The sequence below is a fragment of the Salvelinus alpinus genome, chromosome 21, assembly GCF_045679555.1.
Source record: "Salvelinus alpinus chromosome 21, SLU_Salpinus.1, whole genome shotgun sequence".
In the NCBI taxonomy this organism is placed as follows: Eukaryota; Metazoa; Chordata; class Actinopteri; order Salmoniformes; family Salmonidae; genus Salvelinus; species Salvelinus alpinus.
In genome coordinates, this window is record NC_092106.1 from 17,782,323 (window position 1) to 17,804,822 (window position 22,500).

At 50.0% G+C, this 22,500-nt stretch overlaps 1 protein-coding gene across 1 annotated transcript in view; it reads left to right on the plus strand.

Annotated features, from left to right (window-relative positions):
• Positions 1 to 22,500, plus strand: part of LOC139548453 (unconventional myosin-VIIa-like) — a 36,986-nt gene that overhangs the window by 5,476 nt on the left and 9,010 nt on the right. Inside the window, 32 exon segments of the mRNA XM_071358163.1 lie at positions 235 to 348; positions 436 to 589; positions 714 to 790; positions 1,414 to 1,533; positions 1,633 to 1,775; positions 2,316 to 2,526; positions 3,345 to 3,480; positions 3,862 to 3,968; positions 5,251 to 5,388; positions 5,580 to 5,738; positions 6,715 to 6,807; positions 7,569 to 7,663; positions 7,825 to 7,909; positions 8,072 to 8,290; positions 8,449 to 8,532; positions 9,265 to 9,498; positions 9,637 to 9,840; positions 10,178 to 10,354; positions 12,921 to 13,010; positions 13,230 to 13,357; positions 13,566 to 13,692; positions 13,880 to 13,999; positions 14,573 to 14,746; positions 15,015 to 15,242; positions 18,812 to 18,979; positions 19,320 to 19,437; positions 20,336 to 20,462; positions 20,836 to 21,005; positions 21,184 to 21,374; positions 21,485 to 21,612; positions 21,850 to 22,007; positions 22,236 to 22,389. Of these exon segments, the coding sequence (XP_071214264.1) occupies positions 235 to 348; positions 436 to 589; positions 714 to 790; positions 1,414 to 1,533; positions 1,633 to 1,775; positions 2,316 to 2,526; positions 3,345 to 3,480; positions 3,862 to 3,968; positions 5,251 to 5,388; positions 5,580 to 5,738; positions 6,715 to 6,807; positions 7,569 to 7,663; positions 7,825 to 7,909; positions 8,072 to 8,290; positions 8,449 to 8,532; positions 9,265 to 9,498; positions 9,637 to 9,840; positions 10,178 to 10,354; positions 12,921 to 13,010; positions 13,230 to 13,357; positions 13,566 to 13,692; positions 13,880 to 13,999; positions 14,573 to 14,746; positions 15,015 to 15,242; positions 18,812 to 18,979; positions 19,320 to 19,437; positions 20,336 to 20,462; positions 20,836 to 21,005; positions 21,184 to 21,374; positions 21,485 to 21,612; positions 21,850 to 22,007; positions 22,236 to 22,389 (4,631 nt within the window).

Here is a 22,500-nt window from a genome sequence, read left to right on the forward strand (position 1 = left end):
GGGGTTATAGAGTCTGCAGACAGGTATGGATTCAGGGGACGGGGTTATAGAGTCTGCAGACAGGGTTTTATAAATTAGTGTACACCACAGAACAATGTAGCAAAACGTTTTGCAACAGGCAGTGTTAGCTAGCTGAAGTAAGCAACTGTCCTACATCTTGTGATACAGTCTAGGAGCTGTGTTATTTTGGTTATTATCGTGTCATCTCTATTCCCCCTCTCTCTCTCCCTGCAGGCTCGTGATGAGAGGAACTACCATATCTTCTACTGTATGTTGAAGGGCATGCCTTCAGACCAGAAGAAGAAACTGGGACTAGGGAAAGCCACAGACTACAGCTACCTTACTATAGTAGGACAACACTTAGCTAACACTTTAACAACGTTATTATAACAGCAGTAAGAAACTACAATTCAGCTAAAGTTCTCCTCCCTCCAGGGGAAGTGTACTGTGTGTGATGGTCGTGATGATATGAAGGAGTATTCAAACATCCAATCAGCCATGAAGGTGTTGATGTTCTCTGACACTGAGAACTGGATGATCTCCAAACTATTGGCCTCTATACTACATATGGGGAACCTGCGTTATGAAGGTAAATGGTACACACATACAAATGTACACACTTACACTCACACACTTATACACACACAGACATATATATTGTAATGACATCATGCTGACTTCACTCTCACCTATCTCTAACCCCTGACCTCTAGCTCGTACCTATGACAACCTGGATGCCTGTGAGGTGGTCCGCAGCATAGACCTGACTTCTGCTGCTACACTGCTGGAGGTAACACACGCTCACACACACTGTACCCATAAACCTATCGTACACACACACCTACTCTATCCACTGAGGGGTTGTACAGCAGTAACCTGTAACCTGAACTAGTTATGTCATAGCTGCCAGAGAGCTACAGGTGAGTGCTAGATCACTGGGGGATGGAGGGAGGGAGACAGGGAGGTGGAGGGAGAGACGTGGAGGGAAAGACGGAGGGAGGGAGGGACAGAGGGGGAGAGGAGGAGGAGGGAGGGAGGGAGGGAAAGAGGGAGAGAGGAGGAGGAGGTAGGGCGGGAGGGAGGGTGAGAGAGAAGAGAAGGAAAGAGAGAGAGCTAACAGTGTTTACTGAATAACATGACAGTAAGCACCTCCTAGTGGCACACTGGTGAAACACAAACCTGGACTGTTGGTACCATTGGTTGATGGTGTGAAAGAAGTGTGTTTTCTGACTTAACGTTGCTGTGTGTGTGTGTTTGTGTGTGTGTGTGTGTGTGTGTGTGTGTGTGTGTGTGTGTGTGTGTGTGTGTGTGTGTGTGTGTGTGTGTGTGTGTGTGTGTGTGTGTGTGTGTGTGTGTGTGCGCACACCTGCCTGTGTGCATCGTGTGTGTTCATGGGTGTGTGTGTGTGCGTAGGTGGACTGTAAAGACCTGATGAACTGTCTGACCAGTAGGACTCTGATCACTAGAGGAGAAACAGTCTCCACTCCCCTCAGTATAGAGCAGGCACTGGACGTACGGGACGCCTTCGTCAAGGTAACACACACACACACATTAACATGCTCTCTGGTGTGTGACACACCTTTTCAAACACTCTCTGGCATATGTATATTGTGTGTGTGTGTGTGTGTGTAGGGGATCTACGGTCGTCAGTTTGTGTGGATCGTAGAGAAGATCAATGCAGCGATCTACAAGCCTCCGTCCCACGAGCCCAAAGCCCTCAGACGCTCCATAGGACTACTAGACATCTTTGGCTTCGAAAACTTCACCATCAACAGGCACACACACACACACACATACACATACACATACACACACACACACACACACACACACACACACACACACACACACACACACACACACACACACACACACACACACACACACACACACTCACGCACCTGTCTACAGCTAACCTTGTGGGGACACACAATTCAGTCCCTTTCAAAATCCTATTTTCCTAACCCTAAACCTAACCCTAACCTGTACTCTTACCCTAACCTTAACCATAACTCTAACCCTAACCTTAACCCAAAAACCTAACCTTAACCCTAAACCTAACTCGAGCTCCTAACCCTAAAACTAACCCTAGCTCCTAACCCTAAACCTAATTCTAACCCGAACACTAATTCTAACCTTAACCCTAAACACCCTAGAAATAACATTTGACCTTGTGGGGACCAACAAAAGGTCCCCAGTTGGTCCAATTTTTGTTTGTTTACTGTTCTTGTGGGGACTTCTGGTCCCCACAAGAATAGTTACACACACACCTGCTCTGCGTTCATGTGTGTGTATGTGTGTCTCCCCATTAACAGTTTTGAGCAGCTGTGCATTAACTTTGCCAACGAGAACCTGCAGCAGTTCTTTGTGAGGCATGTGTTCAAACTGGAGCAGGAGGAATACAACCTGGAACACATCAACTGGCAACACATCGAGTTCACAGACAACCAGGACGCCCTGGACATGATCGCTATCAAACCCATGAACATCATCAGCCTCATAGACGAGGAGAGCAAGTTCCCCAGGGTAATGATGACAGTATAACCCCAAGGTAGAGCAGAGGGGAGAGGAGGATAGGGGGTGGGGGCGAGAGGGATGAGAGACATGATCTTATCAACCCCATGATCATCGTCAGCCTCATAGATGAGGAGAGCAATTTCCCCAATGTAACTACATTATAAATAGATACAGTACACATACAGATGTATGATCTTAATTTGAGGCTTCTAAAGTTTGTAATTTCCACTTTGAAATTTCAGACTTGATTTTCCCTTACGAAAAATGTATCAACCCTTAAAATTAGAATCCACATAATAATTCACATTTCCTGTAGCAGCAGGATTATTTTCCTGCTGTAGCAAACTGGCTAAAATTATGATCGTACATCTGTAGTTTCCTAACGTAGAAGGAGGAGAAGCGAGGGAGAAGAGAGGTAACAATTATAGATGGATACAGTATAATGTACAGTATAATGTGGAGAGAATGAATGTGTAATCAAATATTTGTGTAAACCTGCTCTATCCCTCTCACCTTCTCTCTCTCTCTCTCTGTCCCACCTCCTCTCTCTCTCTCTCTCTCTCTCTCTCTCTCTCTCTCTCTCTCTCTCTCTCTCTCTCTCTCTCTCTCTCTCTCTCTCTCACACTCTCTCTCTGTCCCACCTCCTCTCTCTCTCTCTCTGTCCCACCTCCTCTCTCTCTCTCTCTCTCTCTCTCTCTCTCTCTCTCTCTCTCTCTCTCTCTCTCTCTCTCTCTCTCTCTCTCTCTCTCTCTTTCTCTCTCTCTCTCTGTCCCACCTCTCTCTCTCTTTCTCTCTGTCTCTCTCTCCCACCTCGCTCTCTGTTTCAGGGTACAGACACCACTATGTTGAATAAGTTGAACTCTCAACATAAATTGAACACCAACTACATCCCTCCTAAGAACACTTATGAGACCCAGTTTGGCATCCAGCACTTTGCTGGGGTGGTCTACTACGAGACACGAGGTAAGTGACAACATTATGGCAAAATGATTATCATGTACTGACTGACTGATTATTACATACAACATGATGACCAAATTCAGCAACTCTTGGAGGACAGTGGAAGTTAATAAAATGCTTATTTAATGTTAAAACCAACATGTTTTCGCCCATAGCCTTCATCAGGGTTTTGTGATGACCACCCTCGATGGAAAAGTCACTGTAAAGGGTTCTTCACAGGAATAATAGAGGATAGGACACACTAGACCCAATTTCCTTAAGAATAACCAATAGACTTATCAATAACCAATAGCCACATCAATAATCAATAGCCACATCAATAACCACGAATAACCAATAGGCTTATCAATAACCATTCATAACCAATAGCCTTATCAATAATAGGTTTCTTGGAGAAGAACAGAGACACCCTGCACGGTGACATCATCCAGCTGGTTCACTCCTCCAGGAACAAGTTCATCAAGCAGATCTTCCAGGCCGATGTTGCCATGGTAATGCAACCTCCGTCACCCAAGCAACCCTTTGCCCTAGCAACCACACAGTCACTCGACCTACCCCTCCTCGCTACACTTTGATGACATCACAGATCACTCACTACCTGTTGGCTAGTTTCTCTGAGTGGTCATCATGAAGCGTTCCAGACAGACGGCTGTCTGTTCTGGTTATCTTATGATCTGTGTCCCAAATGGCACCCTATTAGAAGTAATGTACTAAATAGGGAATATGGTGCCATTTGGGATGTAGTTGTCTCAAGGGTTGTTTTCTCTGCATGGCATGCTGCTTGCGCTCTTCTCCTCCCTCTGTCGCTTCACTAATGTGTGGCAAGATGCTAACATTACACTGTCTTTCCTCTGTCTGTCTGTTTGTATCTGCGTGTCTGTGTGTGTGTTTGTATCTGTGTGTCGGTGTATCACACGTGGGTGTGTTTGTATCTGTGTGTCTGTGTGTGTGTTTGTATCTGTGTGTCTGCGTATCACACGTGTGTGCATGCACAGGTATGTATGTCTGCCTTAGTTTCTGGTTGGCTACTTGCTGGGTGATAATATGGGCCAACCTGACACTCCTCTGAGGGTAAAAGAAGAAAAGAGGAGAGATAATATCCATCCCCTCCTCCCTCCCTCCTCTCCTCTCCTCCCTCCATCCGCTGGCTGTGAATAGCAGACATATCGTCCCTCATTCAGTGGAGCCCAGGTTGCATCTCTCTCTCTCTCTCTCTCTCTCTCTCTCTCTGTCCTTAAACTTGGTGGCGATGTTTTGGTGACATCCCTTCCTGTCTACCTGCTGGTTCTCTCTCACCTCTGTAAAGATGTTGCTTTCCCGTCTAATTCAGGTTGTTCTGAGGGAAAAAGGGGGTTGTGCAACTCAATATTAGGAAGGTGTCCTTAATGTTTGTACACTCAGTGTATTTAGACATTGACTTTTAAAGAATAGCTTTGATATAACTGTTGTTGGCATTACTACAGTTCTAACCTTGACATCGTTTTTTTACAATGAGACGTGTAGAACATTTCAAACACTGTCAAAAATATATCTGTCACAATATGAGCTACATTTAGTCTGGTTTCCTGTAGAGGGAATAAAAGGGAACTTAACAGAGGGGAAGTGATAATGGAAAAAGGAGAGTAAGAGAGAGAGGAAAAGTGATAGAATCCATTGTTACTAACCCGTGTGCGTGTGCGTGTGTGGTGCGTGTGGTGTGCGTGTGTGTGTGCGTGTGCGTGTGTGGTGCGTGTGCGTGTGTGTGTGTGTGAGTGTGTGTGTGTGTGGTTGTAGGGGGCGGAGACCAGGAAGCGCTCTCCTACTCTGAGCAGTCAGTTCAAGCGTTCTCTGGAACTGCTGATGAGGACTCTGAGTGTGTGTCAGCCCTTCTTCGTACGCTGCATTAAACCCAATGAGTACAAGAAACCCATGGTGAGTGTGTGTGTGTGTGTGTGTGTGTGTGTGTGTGTGTGTGTGTGTGTGTGTGTGTGTGTGTGTGTGTGTGTGTGTGTGTGTGTGTGTGTGTGTGTGTGTGTGTGTGTGTGTGTGTGTGTGTGTGTGTGTGTGTGTGTGTGTGTAAAAATGTAATTGTTGTGTGTATATCTGTCTGTCATCTCTCCCAGCTGTTTGACAGGGAGCTGTGCGTTCGTCAGCTGAGGTATTCAGGCATGATGGAGACCATTCGTATCCGCAGAGCTGGTTATCCAATCAGATACACCTTTGTTGAGTTTGTGGACCGCTACAGAGTCCTCATGCCAGGAGTCAAACCTGCATACAAACAGGTAAGCGACCGTTAGAGTTCATATCTGCCAGCTGTTTGAAAGGAAGCTGTGTGTTCGTCAATACTAAAAGCCTTCTAATAAGTCTTCGCGAAAGCTTGCCTTGTCAGTGACCGTTGTCAATGGTTACCTGTCCACTGATGTTACCTGTCCACTGATGTTACCTGTCCACTGATGTTACCTGTCCACTGATGTTACCTGTCCACTGATGTTACCTGCCCACTGATGTTACCTGTCCACTGATGTTACCTGTCCACTGATGTTACCTGTCCACTGATGTTACCTGTCCACTGATGTTACCTGTCCACTGATGTTACCTGTCCACTGATGTTACCTGTCCACTGATGTTACCTGCCCACTGATGTTACCTGTCCACTGATGTTACCTGTCCACTGATGTTACCTGTCCACTGATGTTACCTGTCCACTGATGTTACCTGTCCACTGATGTTACCTGCCCACTGATGTTACCAGTCCACTGATGTTACCTGTCCACTGATGTTACCTGCCCACTGATGTTACCTGCCCACTGATGTTACCTGTTACCTGCCCACTGATGTTACCTGTCCACTGATGTTACCTGTCCACTGATGTTACCTGTTCACTGATGTTACCTGTTACCTGTCCACTGATGTTACCTGCCCACTGATGTTACCTGTCCACTGATGTTACCTGTCCACTGATGTTACCTGTCCACTGATGTTACCTGTCCACTGATGTTACCTGCCCACTGATGTTACCTGTCCACTGATGTTACCTGCCCACTGATGTTACCTGTCCACTGATGTTACCTGTCCACTGATGTTACCTGCCCACTGATGTTACCTGTCCACTCTGTGTGTGTGTGTGTGTGTGTGTGTGTGTGTGTGTGTGTGTGTGTGTGTGTGTGTGTGTGTGTGTGTGTGTGTGTGTGTGTGTGTGTGTGTGTGTGTGTGTGTGTGTGTGTGTGTGTGTGTGTGTGTGTGTGTGTGTGTGTATAGGAGGACCTGAGGGGAACTTGTCAGCGTATAGCGGAAGCTGTCCTTGGGAGAGATGATGATTGGCAGATGGGAAAGACCAAGATCTTCCTCAAGGTAACTAACACCTGGACTGAGTCCCAAATAGCACCATATTAGGGTGCCTGGTCTCTGTGTGGGTAGCAGGTAGTGGTTCAGAGCGTTGGACCAGTAACCGAAAGGTCGCTGGTTCGACTCCCCGAGCCAACTAGGTGAAAAATCTGTCGATGTGCTCAGCACTTTACCCTAATTGCCCCTGTAAGTCGCTCTAGATAAGGGCGTCTGCTGAATTACAAAAACATGTAAGAAAACACTTAAATGGAGAAAAGTAGTGCACTATATAGGGAAAAGGGTGACATTTGGCAGAAGTTCTGCATTTTTGATAGGGGTTTTATCTGAAATATGCAAGTTGTCTACAATACCTTGTCTTAGTAAGAGGGAAGAAATTCACTGTGCAGTGGAACTCAACCGCAGTTGTGCCTCTGTTCACGAGGACAGCACTAGGGGTGGGGTCAGTGGTGGGCTGATTATCCCGGTGATGGTCGTCATAGCTGAGGTAGTTATCAGAGCGACCAGCTGGTCAGACAGGAAGTAAAACAGGAAGTAAAATCTGTGAGGTGAAGCCAGGGCAGCGAGGGCAGCGCCCACACTTCCCCTACAGGAAACAAACAGCTCAGAGGAGGAGAGGAAATGGACAGATTAGAGGAAGAGAGGGATGTCACGAACATAAATCAGAGGGTCTTTAGAATGTCTGTTTGGAATCTACTGATGATCACTTCTGGTTTGTGTGTGTCTGTGTGTCTGTGTGTCTGTGTGTCTGCACGTGTGTGTTTGTTTAGGACCACCATGACATGCTGTTGGAGATTGAGAGAGACAAGGCCATCACGGACAAGGTCATCCTCATCCAGAAGGTTGTACGAGGCTTCAAGGACAGGTGAGGCCGTAGTCATAGCAACCCGGTGAGACTGTTGGCATAGCAACCAGGTGAGACTGCAGTCATAACAACCAGTTTAGACTGTTGGCAAAGCAACCAGCTGAGACTGTAGTCATTGCAACCAGCTTTGAGTTAACAATCGCATCACTTGGTCTCAACAGGTCCAACTTCCTGAAGATGAGAAAGTCAGCCATGATGATCCAGAAGACGTGGCGAGGATATCACTGTCGCAAGAACTATGGAGCTGTGAGTTTTAAAAACTTGATCACTTCTTATTGACATGAGCTGAACTGTTCCTTGTATCATTAATCAAATGACAATCTCTTAATCTCTTTAATTTCTCCTCCATGTCCTCTCCTCCTCCTCCCCCTCTTCTCCTCCTCTCCTCCCCTCCCCTCCACCTCCTAGATGCGGGCAGGGTTTGCCAGACTCCAGGCGTTGTACCGCTCCAGGCGACTGTACGTAACGTACCACGTGGCTAGACAGAGGGTGACGGGTCTGCAGGCCAGGTGTAGAGGCTGTCTGGTCAGAAGGGCCTTCAGACACCGCCTATGGGCCGTCATCACCATCCAGGCTCACACACGGGGCATGATCTCACGACGCCTCTACAAGAGACTGAAGGGAGAGGTGAGAAAGAGACAGACACACGCAGTGCAGACTGAAAGAAAGCCTCAGTCCCTTTCACTCTCTCATCCTAACCCTTTCTCTCTCTTTCACACTCTCTTTCTCATTCTCTCTCTTACCTCTCTCTCTCTCCCTCTGTTTCCTCCCTCTCTCTCTCTCAGTATCGGAGGAGGTTGGAGGCAGAGAAGCTGCGTCTGGCTGAGGAGGAGAAACTGAGGAACCAGATGAGCGCTAAGAAGGCCAAGGTCTGGAACACACACACACACACACACACACACACACACACACACACACACACACACACACACACACACACACACACACACACACACACACACACACACACACACACACACACACACACACACACACACACACACACATGGGCGTCATGCACGCCAAAAATATGAGGGGGCACAAAATAGGTGAGGATGGCTGGGGGTGGTCCAGAGGGGGGCTAGGCCCTGCAATCTAGAGCTATAATCATTATTCTTAATTCTATGTAAAATATATGTCAATTTTTCTGCATATCTAAGCATACCTCTTGAGCTGTCTGCATCCTCCTGACTGGTGGTTCTGAAGTTAAAGAAACTAAATATGCTTCTATGCATCTCTGCTAAAATCTGAGTAAAATATTGAAAGGAATTTGAGTCTAATTCAGGACATTTAGTTATTGCTTGCTTTTCTAAAGTCTACCAACCTTGCCTGCAGGCATGCCAGCTAAGCTAGTTAGACAAGCTAGCTACTCTAACTTGGTAGCCTGAAATGGTTTCATGGCAGCTAGTTACGAGGTTGGCAGATTGGGAACCTATCTGGGCTAGCTAAAGCCAACTTCATAAAATTGCTAGGTGGCTAGTACTATTACAGAGAAACAACAATTGTTTTTAGGACAAATCTGAGTGGCCACTTGCCCCTGTGGCCCCTATGGGCATGACGCCTCTTCACACACGCACCTATTAACACCCAGTCTTCTGTAGGTTGAAGCAGAGCGTAACCACCAGGAGAGACTGGCCCAGCTAGTGAAGGAGGATGCGGAGAGAGAGAAGAGAGAGAGGGAGGAGGTGCGTAAGAAGAAGGAGATGGTGGAGCAGATGGAGAAAGCCAGACATGAGCCGGTGAACGACTCTGACATGGTGGATAAGATGTTCGGCTTCCTGGGTACAACAAACTCCTTCCCTGGCCAGGAGGGAGCGCCACCAGCTGGGTTCGAGGTGAGAAGGTCGCCACCTAGTGGACACACAGACACATTGCTACAGTTAACACCTTAATCTGCTCTGGGCTACATTCAAATCGTTCGCTAAGTGTCTTTGCGTGTGTGTGTGCGTGTGCGCGTGCGCGTGCGCGTGTAGGACTTGGAACGTGCCCAGAAGGAGCTTGAGGAGGAGGATTTAGATGATGTTCTTCCTCTCCCTGAGGATGAGGAGGATGACCTGTCGGAGTATAAATTTGCCAAGTTCGCTGCCACCTATTTCCAGGGCACCACATCACACACCTACGTCCGACGGCCACTTAAACAACCGCTGCTGTTCCATGAAGACGAGGGCGACCAGCTGGTAGGGCACATGACCTCTCAACTCTGACACCTAACCCCTGACCTCTAACCCCAGTAGACCATGGGTGTTTGTCAGACTGTTGTTTCAGGCAGCCTCCTTCTACCCAACTGTACTTTTCTAATCACAGCATGAACACTGTTTAGGGTTGCAAAATTCCAGTAACTTTTCCCTACTTTCTCCAGTTGTCCAGAAATCCAGATTGGAAGATTCCTGGAATCAGGAGGGAATAAGCAGGAAATCCGGAATCTTCCAACCATGATTGGTAGAAAACCAGGGAAATTTGGTTAAAGTACCGGAATGGTTGCAACCCTAACACTGTTGGTTGCTCTTCCCCCAGGCGGCGTTGGCGGTATGGATCACGGTGCTGAGGTTCATGGGAGATCTCCCAGAGCCCAAGTACCACACGGCCATCACTGACGGCTCGGAGAAGATCCCTGTGATGACCAAGATCTACGAGACGCTGGGCAAGAAAACCTACAAGAGGGAACTACAGGCCCTGCAGGGGGAGGGAGAGGTGAGAGGGGGGAAGGAGGGAGGGGAGAGAGAGAACTACAGGCTCTGCAGGGGGACAGAGAGGTGGGAGGAGGGAGGGAGGGGGGAGAACTACAGGCTCTGCAGGGGGACAGAGAGGTGGGAGGAGGGAGGGAGGGGGGGGGAACTACAGGCTCTGCAGGGGGACAGAGAGGTGAGAGGGGGAGGGGGGATGGAGAGGTGAGAGGGGGAGGGAGGGAGGGGAGAGAGAACTACAGGCTCTGCAGGGGGACAGAGAGGTGAGAGGGGGAGGGAGGGAGGAGGGGAGAGAGAGAACTACAGGCTCTGCAGGGGGACAGAGAGGGAGGGGGAGGGAGGGGAGAGAGAGAACTACAGGCCCTGCAGGGGGACAGAGAGGTGAGAGGAGGGAGGGAGGGAGGGAGGAAGGGAGGGAGGGAGGGAGGGAGAGAGAGAACTACAGACTCTGCAGGGGGACAGAGAGGTGAGAGGGGGAGGGGGGATGGAGAGGTGAGAGGGGGAGGGAGGGAGGGGAGAGAGAACTACAGGCTCTGCAGGGGGACAGAGAGGTGAGAGGGGGAGGGAGGGAGGAGGGGAGAGAGAGAACTACAGGCTCTGCAGGGGGACAGAGAGGGAGGGGGAGGGAGGGGAGAGAGAGAACTACAGGCCCTGCAGGGGGACAGAGAGGTGAGAGGAGGGAGGGAGGGAGGGAGGGAGGGAGGGAGGGAGGGAGGGAGGGAGGGAGGGAGGGAGGAAGGAAGGGAGGGAGGGAGGGAGGGAGAGAGAGAACTACAGACTCTGCAGGGGGACAGAGAGGTGAGAGGGGGAGGGGGGAGGGAGAGGTGAGAGGGGGGAGGGAGGGGAGAGAGAGAACTGCAGGCCCTGCAGGGGGACAAAGAGTTGAGAGGAGGGAGGGAGGGAGGGAGGGAGGGAGGGAACTACAGGCCCTGCAGGGGGACAGACAGGTGAGAGGGAGGGAGGGAGGGAGGGAGAGAGGGGGAGGGAGGGAGGGGAGAGAGAGAACTACAGGCTCTGCAGGGGGACAGAGAGGTGAGAGGGGGAGGGAGGGAGGGGAGAGAGAACTACAGGATCTGCAGGGGGACAGAGAGGTGAGAGGGGGAGGGAGGGAGGGAGGGAGGAGGGGAGAGAGAGAACTACAGGCTCTGCAGGGGGACAGAGAGGGAGGGGGAGGGAGGGGAGAGAGAGAACTACAGGCCCTGCAGGGGGACAGAGAGGTGAGAGGAGGGAGGGAGGGAGGGAGGGGAGAGAGAGAACTACAGACTCTGCAGGGGGACAGAGAGGTGAGAGGGGGGAGGGGGGAGGGGGGAGGGAGAGGTGAGAGGGGGGAGGGAGGGGAGAGAGAGAACTGCAGGCCCTGCAGGGGGACAGAGAGTTGAGAGGAGGGAGGGAGGGAGGGAGGGGAGAGAGAGAACTACAGGCCCTGCAGGGGGACAGAGAGGTGAGCGGGAGGGAGGGGAGAGAGAGAACTACAGGCCCTGCAGGGGGACAGAGAGGTAAGAGGTGGGAGGGAGGGAGAGAGGGAGGGAGAACTACAGGCTCTGCAGGGGGAGGGAGGGAGGGAGGGAGGGAGGGAGGGAGGGAGGGAGGGAGGGAACTACAGGCCCTGCAGGGGGACAGACAGGTGAGAGGGAGGGAGGGAGGGAGGGAGAGAGGGGGGAGGGAGGGAGGGGAGAGAGAGAACTACAGGCTCTGCAGGGGGACAGAGAGGTGAGAGGGGGAGGGAGGGAGGGGAGAGAGAACTACAGGATCTGCAGGGGGACAGAGAGGTGAGAGGGGGAGGGAGGGAGGGAGGGAGGAGGGGAGAGAGAGAACTACAGGCTCTGCAGGGGGACAGAGAGGGAGGGGGAGGGAGGGGAGAGAGAGAACTACAGGCCCTGCAGGGGGACAGAGAGGTGAGAGGAGGGAGGGAGGGAGGGAGGGGAGAGAGAGAACTACAGACTCTGCAGGGGGACAGAGAGGTGAGAGGGGGGAGGGGGGAGGGGGGAGGGAGAGGTGAGAGGGGGGAGGGAGGGGAGAGAGAGAACTGCAGGCCCTGCAGGGGGACAGAGAGTTGAGAGGAGGGAGGGAGGGAGGGAGGGGAGAGAGAGAACTACAGGCCCTGCAGGGGGACAGAGAGGTGAGCGGGAGGGAGGGGAGAGAGAGAACTACAGGCCCTGCAGGGGGACAGAGAGGTAAGAGGTGGGAGGGAGGGAGGGAGGGAGGGAGAACTACAGACTCTGCAGGGTTAGGGCGAGGTCGGAGTAAATATTTAGCTGTGCTGTGAGGAAAAATGTACTTACTACGACTGTGATATGTTGTTGTCTCACCTAGCTATCTTAAGATGAATGAATAGGAACTGATTAAGAGCTTCTGCTAAATGACTAAGATGTAAAATGAGGGAGGAGGGAAGAGGGGGGAGTAATCGATAATAACCCTTTGCTATAATCTCATTCGGTTAGATTCTACCTTAGTTAAACCGTCATGGTCTGAATCCCAGTGTTGCTCTGGGTAGTACAATACCGTAGTGCTTCCTAGAAGACGTTTCCTATCTGAGTCATAAACTGTGTCCTGCTGTAACCCCTCCCCTACAGACCCCCCATTCAGACAGCAACAAGAAGAACAGTGTCCGACACAAACTAGTGTCCCTCACCCTGAAGAAGAAGTCCAAGATCACTGAGGAGGTAAGAGAGGAGTTGGAGTTGAGGAGTATCACTGTGGAGGAGGTGTTGAAAGCATCCTAGAAGTGGTGAAATGGCCCTATTTAGTAAATTACTTTTAACCAGAGCCCTATGATAAATGATAAAAAGTAGTGCACTATATAGGGATAGGGTGCCATTTGGGACACAGACAGTATGTAGATCGGATAGAATGTCCAGTGTTGATGATGAGTTTTCTGTTAGGTGACCAAGCGCCTGAATGACGGAGAGATTAGTCTCCATGGCAACAGCATGTTGGAGGACCGGCCCACCTCTAACCTGGAGAAACTCCACTTCATCATCGGCAACGGAATACTACGACCTGCCCTGAGGTAGACCCACACGCATAGACACACACACACACACACACACACACACACACACACACACACACACACACACACACACACACACACACACACACACACACACACACACACACACACACACACACACACACACACACACACACACACACACACACACACACACACACTCTCTCTCTCTCTCTCTGACCTGTGCTGTGTGTGTACTCTGTAGGGATGAGATCTACTGCCAGATCTGTAAGCAGTTGAACCAGAACCCGTCTAAGAGCAGTCACGCCCGCGGCTGGATCCTCATCTCTCTGTGTGTCGGCTGCTTCGCTCCCTCTGAGAAGTTTGTCAAGGTCAGTCAGAATACACATACTACTATAGACTCTCTGCTTGTGTCCCAAATGACACCCTATTCCCTTTATATAGTACTTTTGACCAGGGCCCACAGAGCCATTTGGGATGTAGCCATTGTTAAACTCTATACTTTCTCTATAATTACATCCCTTCCTCTATAACTGCATTACATCCTGTCTCCTCCAGTACCTGCGTAACTACATCCATGGTGGTCCTCCTGGCTACGCCCCCTACTGCGAGGAGAGACTCAGACGCACGTTTGTTAACGGCACCAGAACACAACCCCCGTCCTGGCTGGAGCTACAGGTACACGCACGCACGCACGCACGCACGCACACACACACACACACAAACATACACTAACAAACAAACACACACACAAAGAAATATCCCTTACCTCTCATTCTCCTCTCCTCTCTCCTCCTCCACCCTCCTCTCCCCTCCTCCACCCTCCCTCTCCCTATCCTCTCTCCACCTCTCTTCTTCTACCCCCTCCATCTGTCCTCCCTCTCCCCCCTCTCCCCCCCACCCCCTCTCCCCTCCTCCACCCTCCCCCTCTCTCTCTCCTCTCTCCACCTCTCTTCTTCTCCCCCTCCATCTGTCCTCCCTCTCTCCCCCTCTCCCCTCCTCCACCCTCCCTCTCTCTCTCTCCTCTCTCCACCTCTCTTCTTCTCCCCCCTCCATCTGTCCTCCCTCTCCCCACTCTCTCCCCCACTCCCCTCTCCCCTCCTCCACCCTCCCTCTCTCTCTCTCCTCTCTCCACCTCTCTTCTTCTCCCCCCTCCATCTGTCCTCCCTCTCCCCCCTCTCTCCCCCACCCCCCTCTCCCCTCCTCCACCCTCCCCCTCTCTCCCTCTCCATTCTCTTTCTTCTCTCCCAGGCCACTAAGTCTAAGAAGCCCATCATGTTGCCAGTAACATTTATGGATGGGACCACTAAGACGTTGTTGACAGACTCAGCTACTACGGCCATGGAGCTGTGTAACGCCCTGGCAGACAAGATCAGCCTCAGAGACCGCTTTGGATTCTCTCTCTATATCGCCCTGTTTGACAAGGTAATACACAGCCACACACACACACACACACACACACACACACACACACACACACACACACACACACACACACACACACACACACACACACACACACACACACACACACACACACACACACACACACACACACACACACACACACACACACACACACACACACAGATGCACGCACACAAACACACACAGGTACACAGGCAGGCATGCACACGCATGCACACCATGCATGTGCAGTATTCCAGTGTGAGCTGTGTGTGTGTACCACTAGGTCTCCTCCCTAGGCAGTGGAAAGGACCATGTGATGGACGCGGTGTCCCAGTGTGAGCAGTATGCCAAGGAGCAGGGTGCCCAGGAGAGGAACGCCCCCTGGAGACTGTTCTACAGGAAGGAGATATTCACGCCCTGGCACAACCCTGCAGACGATGCTGTGGCCACCAACCTCATCTACCAACAGACTGTACGGGGGGTAAAGTTTGGAGAGTACCGCTGTGATAGGGTGAGTTTTACAATTATGTTGACCATCTCTCTCTCTCTCTCTCAATTCAATTCAATTCTATTTAATTCAAAGGGCTTTATTGGCATGAGAAACAAATGTTTACATTGCCAAAGCAAGTGGAATAGACCATAAACAAAAAGGAAATTAACAAGGAAAACATCTCTCTCTCTTTGTCTGTAGGATGACTTGGGAGAGCTAGCCAGTCAGCAGTACTATGTGAACTAAGGATCTCAGATCCTGACCCTAACCTCTGTCTCTCTCTCCAGGATGACTTGGGAGAGCTAGCCAGTCAGCAGTACTATGTGAACTAAGGATCTCAGATCCTGACCCTAACCTCTGTCTCTCTCTCCAGGATGACTTGGGAGAGCTAGCCAGTCAGCAGTACTATGTGAACTAAGGATCTCAGATCCTGACCCTAACCTCTGTCTCTCTCTCCAGGATGACTTGGGAGAGCTAGCCAGTCAGCAGTACTATGTGAACTAAGGATCTCAGATCCTGACCCTAACCTCTGTCTCTCTCTCCAGGATGACTTGGGAGAGCTAGCCAGTCAGCAGTACTATGTGAACTAAGGATCTCAGATCCTGACCCTAACCTCTGTCTCTCTCTCCAGGATGACTTGGGAGAGCTAGCCAGTCAGCAGTACTATGTGAACTAAGGATCTCAGATCCTGACCCTAACCTCTGTCTCTCTCTCCAGGATGACTTGGGAGAGCTAGCCAGTCAGCAGTACTATGTGAACTAAGGATCTCAGATCCTGACCCTAACCTCTGTCTCTCTCTCCAGGATGACTTGGGAGAGCTAGCCAGTCAGCAGTACTATGTGAACTAAGGATCTCAGATCCTGACCCTAACCTCTGTCTCTCTCTCCAGGATGACTTGGGAGAGCTAGCCAGTCAGCAGTACTATGTGAACTAAGGATCTCAGATCCTGACCCTAACCTCTGTCTCTCTCTCCAGGATGACTTGGGAGAGCTAGCCAGTCAGCAGTACTATGTGAACTAAGGATCTCAGATCCTGACCCTAACCTCTGTCTCTCTCTCCAGGATGACTTGGGAGAGCTAGCCAGTCAGCAGTACTATGTGAACTAAGGATCTCAGATCCTGACCCTAACCTCTGTCTCTCTCTCCAGGATGACTTGGGAGAGCTAGCCAGTCAGCAGTACTATGTGAACTAAGGATCTCAGATCCTGACCCTAACCTCTGTCTCTCTCTCCAGGATGACTTGGGAGAGCTAGCCAGTCAGCAGTACTATGTGAACTAAGGATCTCAGATCCTGACCCTAACCTCTGTCTCTCTCTCCAGGATGACTTGGGAGAGCTAGCCAGTCAGCAGTACTATGTGAACTAAGGATCTCAGATCCTGACCCTAACCTCTGTCTCTCTCTCCAGGATGACTTGGGAGAGCTAGCCAGTCAGCAGTACTATGTGAACTAAGGATCTCAGATCCTGACCCTAACCTCTGTCTCTCTCTCCAGGATGACTTGGGAGAGCTAGCCAGTCAGCAGTACTATGTGAACTAAGGATCTCAGATCCTGACCCTAACCTCTGTCTCTCTCTCCAGGATGACTTGGGAGAGCTAGCCAGTCAGCAGTACTATGTGAACTAAGGATCTCAGATCCTGACCCTAACCTCTGTCTCTCTCTCCAGGATGACTTGGGAGAGCTAGCCAGTCAGCAGTACTATGTGAACTAAGGATCTCAGATCCTGACCCTAACCTCTGTCTCTCTCTCCAGGATGACTTGGGAGAGCTAGCCAGTCAGCAGTACTATGTGAACTAAGGATCTCAGATCCTGACCCTAACCTCTGTCTCTCTCTCCAGGATGACTTGGGAGAGCTAGCCAGTCAGCAGTACTATGTGAACTAAGGATCTCAGATCCTGACCCTAACCTCTGTCTCTCTCTCCAGGATGACTTGGGAGAGCTAGCCAGTCAGCAGTACTATGTGAACTAAGGATCTCAGATCCTGACCCTAACCTCTGTCTCTCTCTCCAGGATGACTTGGGAGAGCTAGCCAGTCAGCAGTACTATGTGAACTAAGGATCTCAGATCCTGACCCTAACCTCTGTCTCTCTCTCCAGGATGACTTGGGAGAGCTAGCCAGTCAGCAGTACTATGTGAACTAAGGATCTCAGATCCTGACCCTAACCTCTGTCTCTCTCTCCAGGATGACTTGGGAGAGCTAGCCAGTCAGCAGTACTATGTGAACTAAGGATCTCAGATCCTGACCCTAACCTCTGTCTCTCTCTCCAGGATGACTTGGGAGAGCTAGCCAGTCAGCAGTACTATGTGAACTAAGGATCTCAGATCCTGACCCTAACCTCTGTCTCTCTCTCCAGGATGACTTGGGAGAGCTAGCCAGTCAGCAGTACTATGTGAACTAAGGATCTCAGATCCTGACCCTAACCTCTGTCTCTCTCTCCAGGATGACTTGGGAGAGCTAGCCAGTCAGCAGTACTATGTGAACTAAGGATCTCAGATCCTGACCCTAACCTCTGTCTCTCTCTCCAGGATGACTTGGGAGAGCTAGCCAGTCAGCAGTACTATGTGAACTAAGGATCTCAGATCCTGACCCTAACCTCTGTCTCTCTCTCCAGGATGACTTGGGAGAGCTAGCCAGTCAGCAGTACTATGTGAACTAAGGATCTCAGATCCTGACCCTAACCTCTGTCTCTCTCTCCAGGATGACTTGGGAGAGCTAGCCAGTCAGCAGTACTATGTGAACTAAGGATCTCAGATCCTGACCCTAACCTCTGTCTCTCTCTCCAGGATGACTTGGGAGAGCTAGCCAGTCAGCAGTACTATGTGAACTAAGGATCTCAGATCCTGACCCTAACCTCTGTCTCTCTCTCCAGGATGACTTGGGAGAGCTAGCCAGTCAGCAGTACTATGTGAACTAAGGATCTCAGATCCTGACCCTAACCTCTGTCTCTCTCTCCAGGATGACTTGGGAGAGCTAGCCAGTCAGCAGTACTATGTGAACTAAGGATCTCAGATCCTGACCCTAACCTCTGTCTCTCTCTCCAGGATGACTTGGGAGAGCTAGCCAGTCAGCAGTACTATGTGAACTAAGGATCTCAGATCCTGACCCTAACCTCTGTCTCTCTCTCCAGGATGACTTGGGAGAGCTAGCCAGTCAGCAGTACTATGTGAACTAAGGATCTCAGATCCTGACCCTAACCTCTGTCTCTCTCTCCAGGATGACTTGGGAGAGCTAGCCAGTCAGCAGTACTATGTGAACTAAGGATCTCAGATCCTGACCCTAACCTCTGTCTCTCTCTCCAGGATGACTTGGGAGAGCTAGCCAGTCAGCAGTACTATGTGAACTAAGGATCTCAGATCCTGACCCTAACCTCTGTCTCTCTCTCCAGGATGACTTGGGAGAGCTAGCCAGTCAGCAGTACTATGTGAACTAAGGATCTCAGATCCTGACCCTAACCTCTGTCTCTCTCTCCAGGATGACTTGGGAGAGCTAGCCAGTCAGAAGTACTTTGTTGACTACGGTTCTGATCCTAGCTCTAACTAATCCCCCTTCTCTCTCTCTCTCTCCCTCTCCCTCTCCCTCTCTCTCTCTCCAGGATGACCTAGCAGAGTTAGCCAGTCAGCAGTATTATGTGGACTACGGTTCTGAGATCCTGACAGAGCGTCTGCTGAGCCTGATCCCATCCTACATCCCCGACCGAGAGGTCAGCTCCTCCCGGAGCGTGGAGAAATGGGCCCACGTCATCATGGCTGCCCATAAAAAGGTGCTCCTGGCTGGGGAACGATTTGCCAGGCTCCCTTCTAGGGACTCTGGATGTCACAGGTTTTGATGTTTGATCTAGTAAACTACCAAACCTTTTAGAAGAAGGTTTTACTTTCAATTATTTTGATTGTAATATGTGATTGTTTTAACTCGTTTTTTTAAATACACCCATTATAAATCATTAAAGATGTGTTCCAAATCGCACCATATTTCCTACATAGGGCACTACTTTTGACATGAGCCCTATGGACCCTGGTCAAAGGTAGTGCACTATATAGGGAATAGGAGGCCATCTGGGACACAACCTAACTGTGTGTGTCCCCCTCTCCTCTCCACACCAGGGCATCTACACCCAGCAGAGGTTTGACCCCCAGAAGGTGAAGGAGGAAGTGGTGGACTTCGCTCGCTACAAATGGCCGCTCCTCTTCTCACGCTTCTATGAGGCCTTCAAGCTCTCAGGTACGTTACTCTACCTGCTGTAACGTAACTGCTGTACCTGCTGTAACGTAACTGCTGTACCTGCTGTAACGTACCTGCTGTAACGTAGCTGCTGTAACGTACCTGCTGTACCAGCTGTAACGTACCTGCTGTAACGTACCTGCTGTAACGTAGCTGCTGTAACGTACCTGCTGTACCAGCTGTAACGTACCTGCTGTAACGTACCTGCTGTAACGTAGCTGCTGTAACGTACCTGCTGTACCAGCTGTAACGTACCTGCTGTAACGTACCTGCTGTAACGTAGCTGCTGTAACGTACCTGCTGTACCAGCTGTAACGTACCTGCTGTAACGTACCTGCTGTAACGTAGCTGCTGTAACGTACCTGCTGTACCAGCTGTAACGTACCTGCTGTAACGTACCTGCTGTAACGTAGCTGCTGTAACGTACCTGCTGTACCAGCTGTAACGTACCTGCTGTAACGTAGCTGCTGTAACGTAGCTGCTGTAACGTACCTGCTGTACCAGCTGTAACGTACCTGTTGTAACGTACCTGCTGTAACGTAGCTGCTGTAACGTACCTGCTGTACCAACTACCTTCATTAATACCTGTCAGTCAGTCTGTTTGGTGCTGTACCTCGTCATATCTCTTGCGGAGGTTGTTCCTGGAAACTACTGTAGGTATACATGTGATCTCGGCTTAGTCCTAATTTCCTCACTCCTTCCAAAGTGTGCATTGCACCCTACCCATCATGGATTTACAAGCATTGGATTGGTGTACTTGTTCGCTGTAGGGAGTTTCCACCACTAAGTCCATGACAGGGAGTTTGAAAGTGTGCACTTTGGTAGAAGGACAGAGAATCGGGACACAGCCCTAGTCACGGGTCCATACTCTGATCCCGCCCCTCACTCCACCATACAGGTCCGAGTCTGCCTAAGAATGATGTCATTGTGGCGGTGAACTGGACAGGGGTGTACTTTGTAGACGAACAGGAGCAGGTGCTGCTAGAACTCTCTTTCCCAGAGATCACTGCAGTCTCCAGCAGCAGGTGATTTGGAGTCCATCCTAACACTGTTGCCCTCTCAACCATAAACATATCAATTACTCTGTTTCTTTTTATTTTCTTCTGTCCTCTTTTCTCCTACACTCCCAATTTCAAAAAGCTTACTATGTAGCCTGTAACCATTAATAATAATACATTCCATTTGTATAGTTAGTTAGCCACCCTCCTTACTTCGGTTAGCCACCCTGTGTTGCTGTTTGTTGGTGAACACCTCAACCCCCCACATTTAGCTGACCTGTTAGGGAATAAATGGCTAGCGACTCTATTCCTTTCTTTCTCTCCATTCTTCTGAGACTGCTAGCTAGCTCCGTGCATGAGCAATTCTTTGAGCATTTTCTCTTCTTCTGTGTGTTGGTAGAGGTGGTAAGCTGCAGGGGCAGAGCTTTACGTTGGCGACCATAAAGGGCGATGAGTTTACGTTCACGTCGACCAACTCTGAGGACATCAGAGACCTTGTGGTAACGTTCCTAGAGGGCCTGAGGAACCGGTCCAAGTATGTGGTGGCTCTGCAGGACAATACCAACTCTGGTGAGTAGAGTACACACATAAACACACACACACACACACACATAAACACACACACACACACACACACACACACACACACACACACACACAAACACAAACAAACAAACAAACAAACAAACAAACAAACAAACAAACAAACAAACAAACAAACAAACAAACTGTACCTTGTCCCCTCTAGGTGGGGAGGAGTCTACGTTCCTGTCGTTCCAGAAGGGAGACCTGATTCTATTGGACCAAGAGACAGGTCAGCAGGTCATGACCTCAGGCTGGGCCCATGGGGTCAATGAACGGACCAATCAAAAAGGAGATTTCCCTGTTGACGCCGTCTACGTCCTGCCCACTGTTACCAGACCTCAGGCTGACGTAGTGGTGAGACACACACACACACACAGCCTACACTGTAATGGCTCTATCTGCGTGATTCTCAATCGTCATCCCCCCCCTTCTTTCTCTCTGTCTCTCTCTCTCTCTCTCTCTAGGCATTGGTTACCATGACACCAGACCAGAGACAGGAGACGGTGCGTTCATCTCAGCTGGTTCTGCCGGAGACTGGAGAGGAGAGGGTTAAACCTTACACACTGGAAGAGTTCAGCTATGACCACTTCAGGTAGACACACACAGACACACGGACAAACACACGCACATACGCATGCATGCATGCAGGCACACACACACACACACACACACATACACACAAACACACACACAATACAAGTTGCAGTATTTGTAACCGTGTGGGTTTTTTGTCTAAAGAAAATGTTACCTAATCTATACCTGTCACTACACCTCTCCCCCCTTCTTTCTCCTCCCCCTTCTCTCTCTCCCTCTCTCTCTCTCCTTTCAGACCTCCTCCCAAACACACTCTGAGCAGGGTGATGATAACTAAGAACAGAGGGAAGGCCTCAATGTGGAGCTGCACCAGAGAGCCTATCAAACAGCCTCTACTGAAGAAGGTCCTCAGCCATGAAGACCTGTCACAGGACGCCTGTATGGTCTTCATAGATATCTTTTACTGGCTAACACAAACCGTTTGCAGTGTGCTTCTGCTTGTGTTTGTTTCAGATTCATGATCTTGTGATGAGGTAAACCTGCCTGCAACTTAAAATCCTCCTCGGCCAGAGATGGAACTTCCTTTTGGCTTAATGGTTAAAACGTTGGTTTCCCAGGAGACGGGGGTTCAGATCCCACCTGTGTCGTTTGTGTAATATGTAAACTCCTTGACTGTGCCACCTATGATGAAGTATATGGGGGACTACCCGTCTAAGCGAACACGTTCGGTTAACGAGCTGACGGACCAGATCTTTGAAGCAGCCCTGAAGGCCGAACCTCTAAAAGATGAGATTTTCTGTCAGATCCTCAAACAACTCACAGACAACCACGTCAAGTAATAACACACACACACACACACACACACACACACACACACACACACACACACACACACACACACACACACACACACACACACACACACACACACACACACACACACACA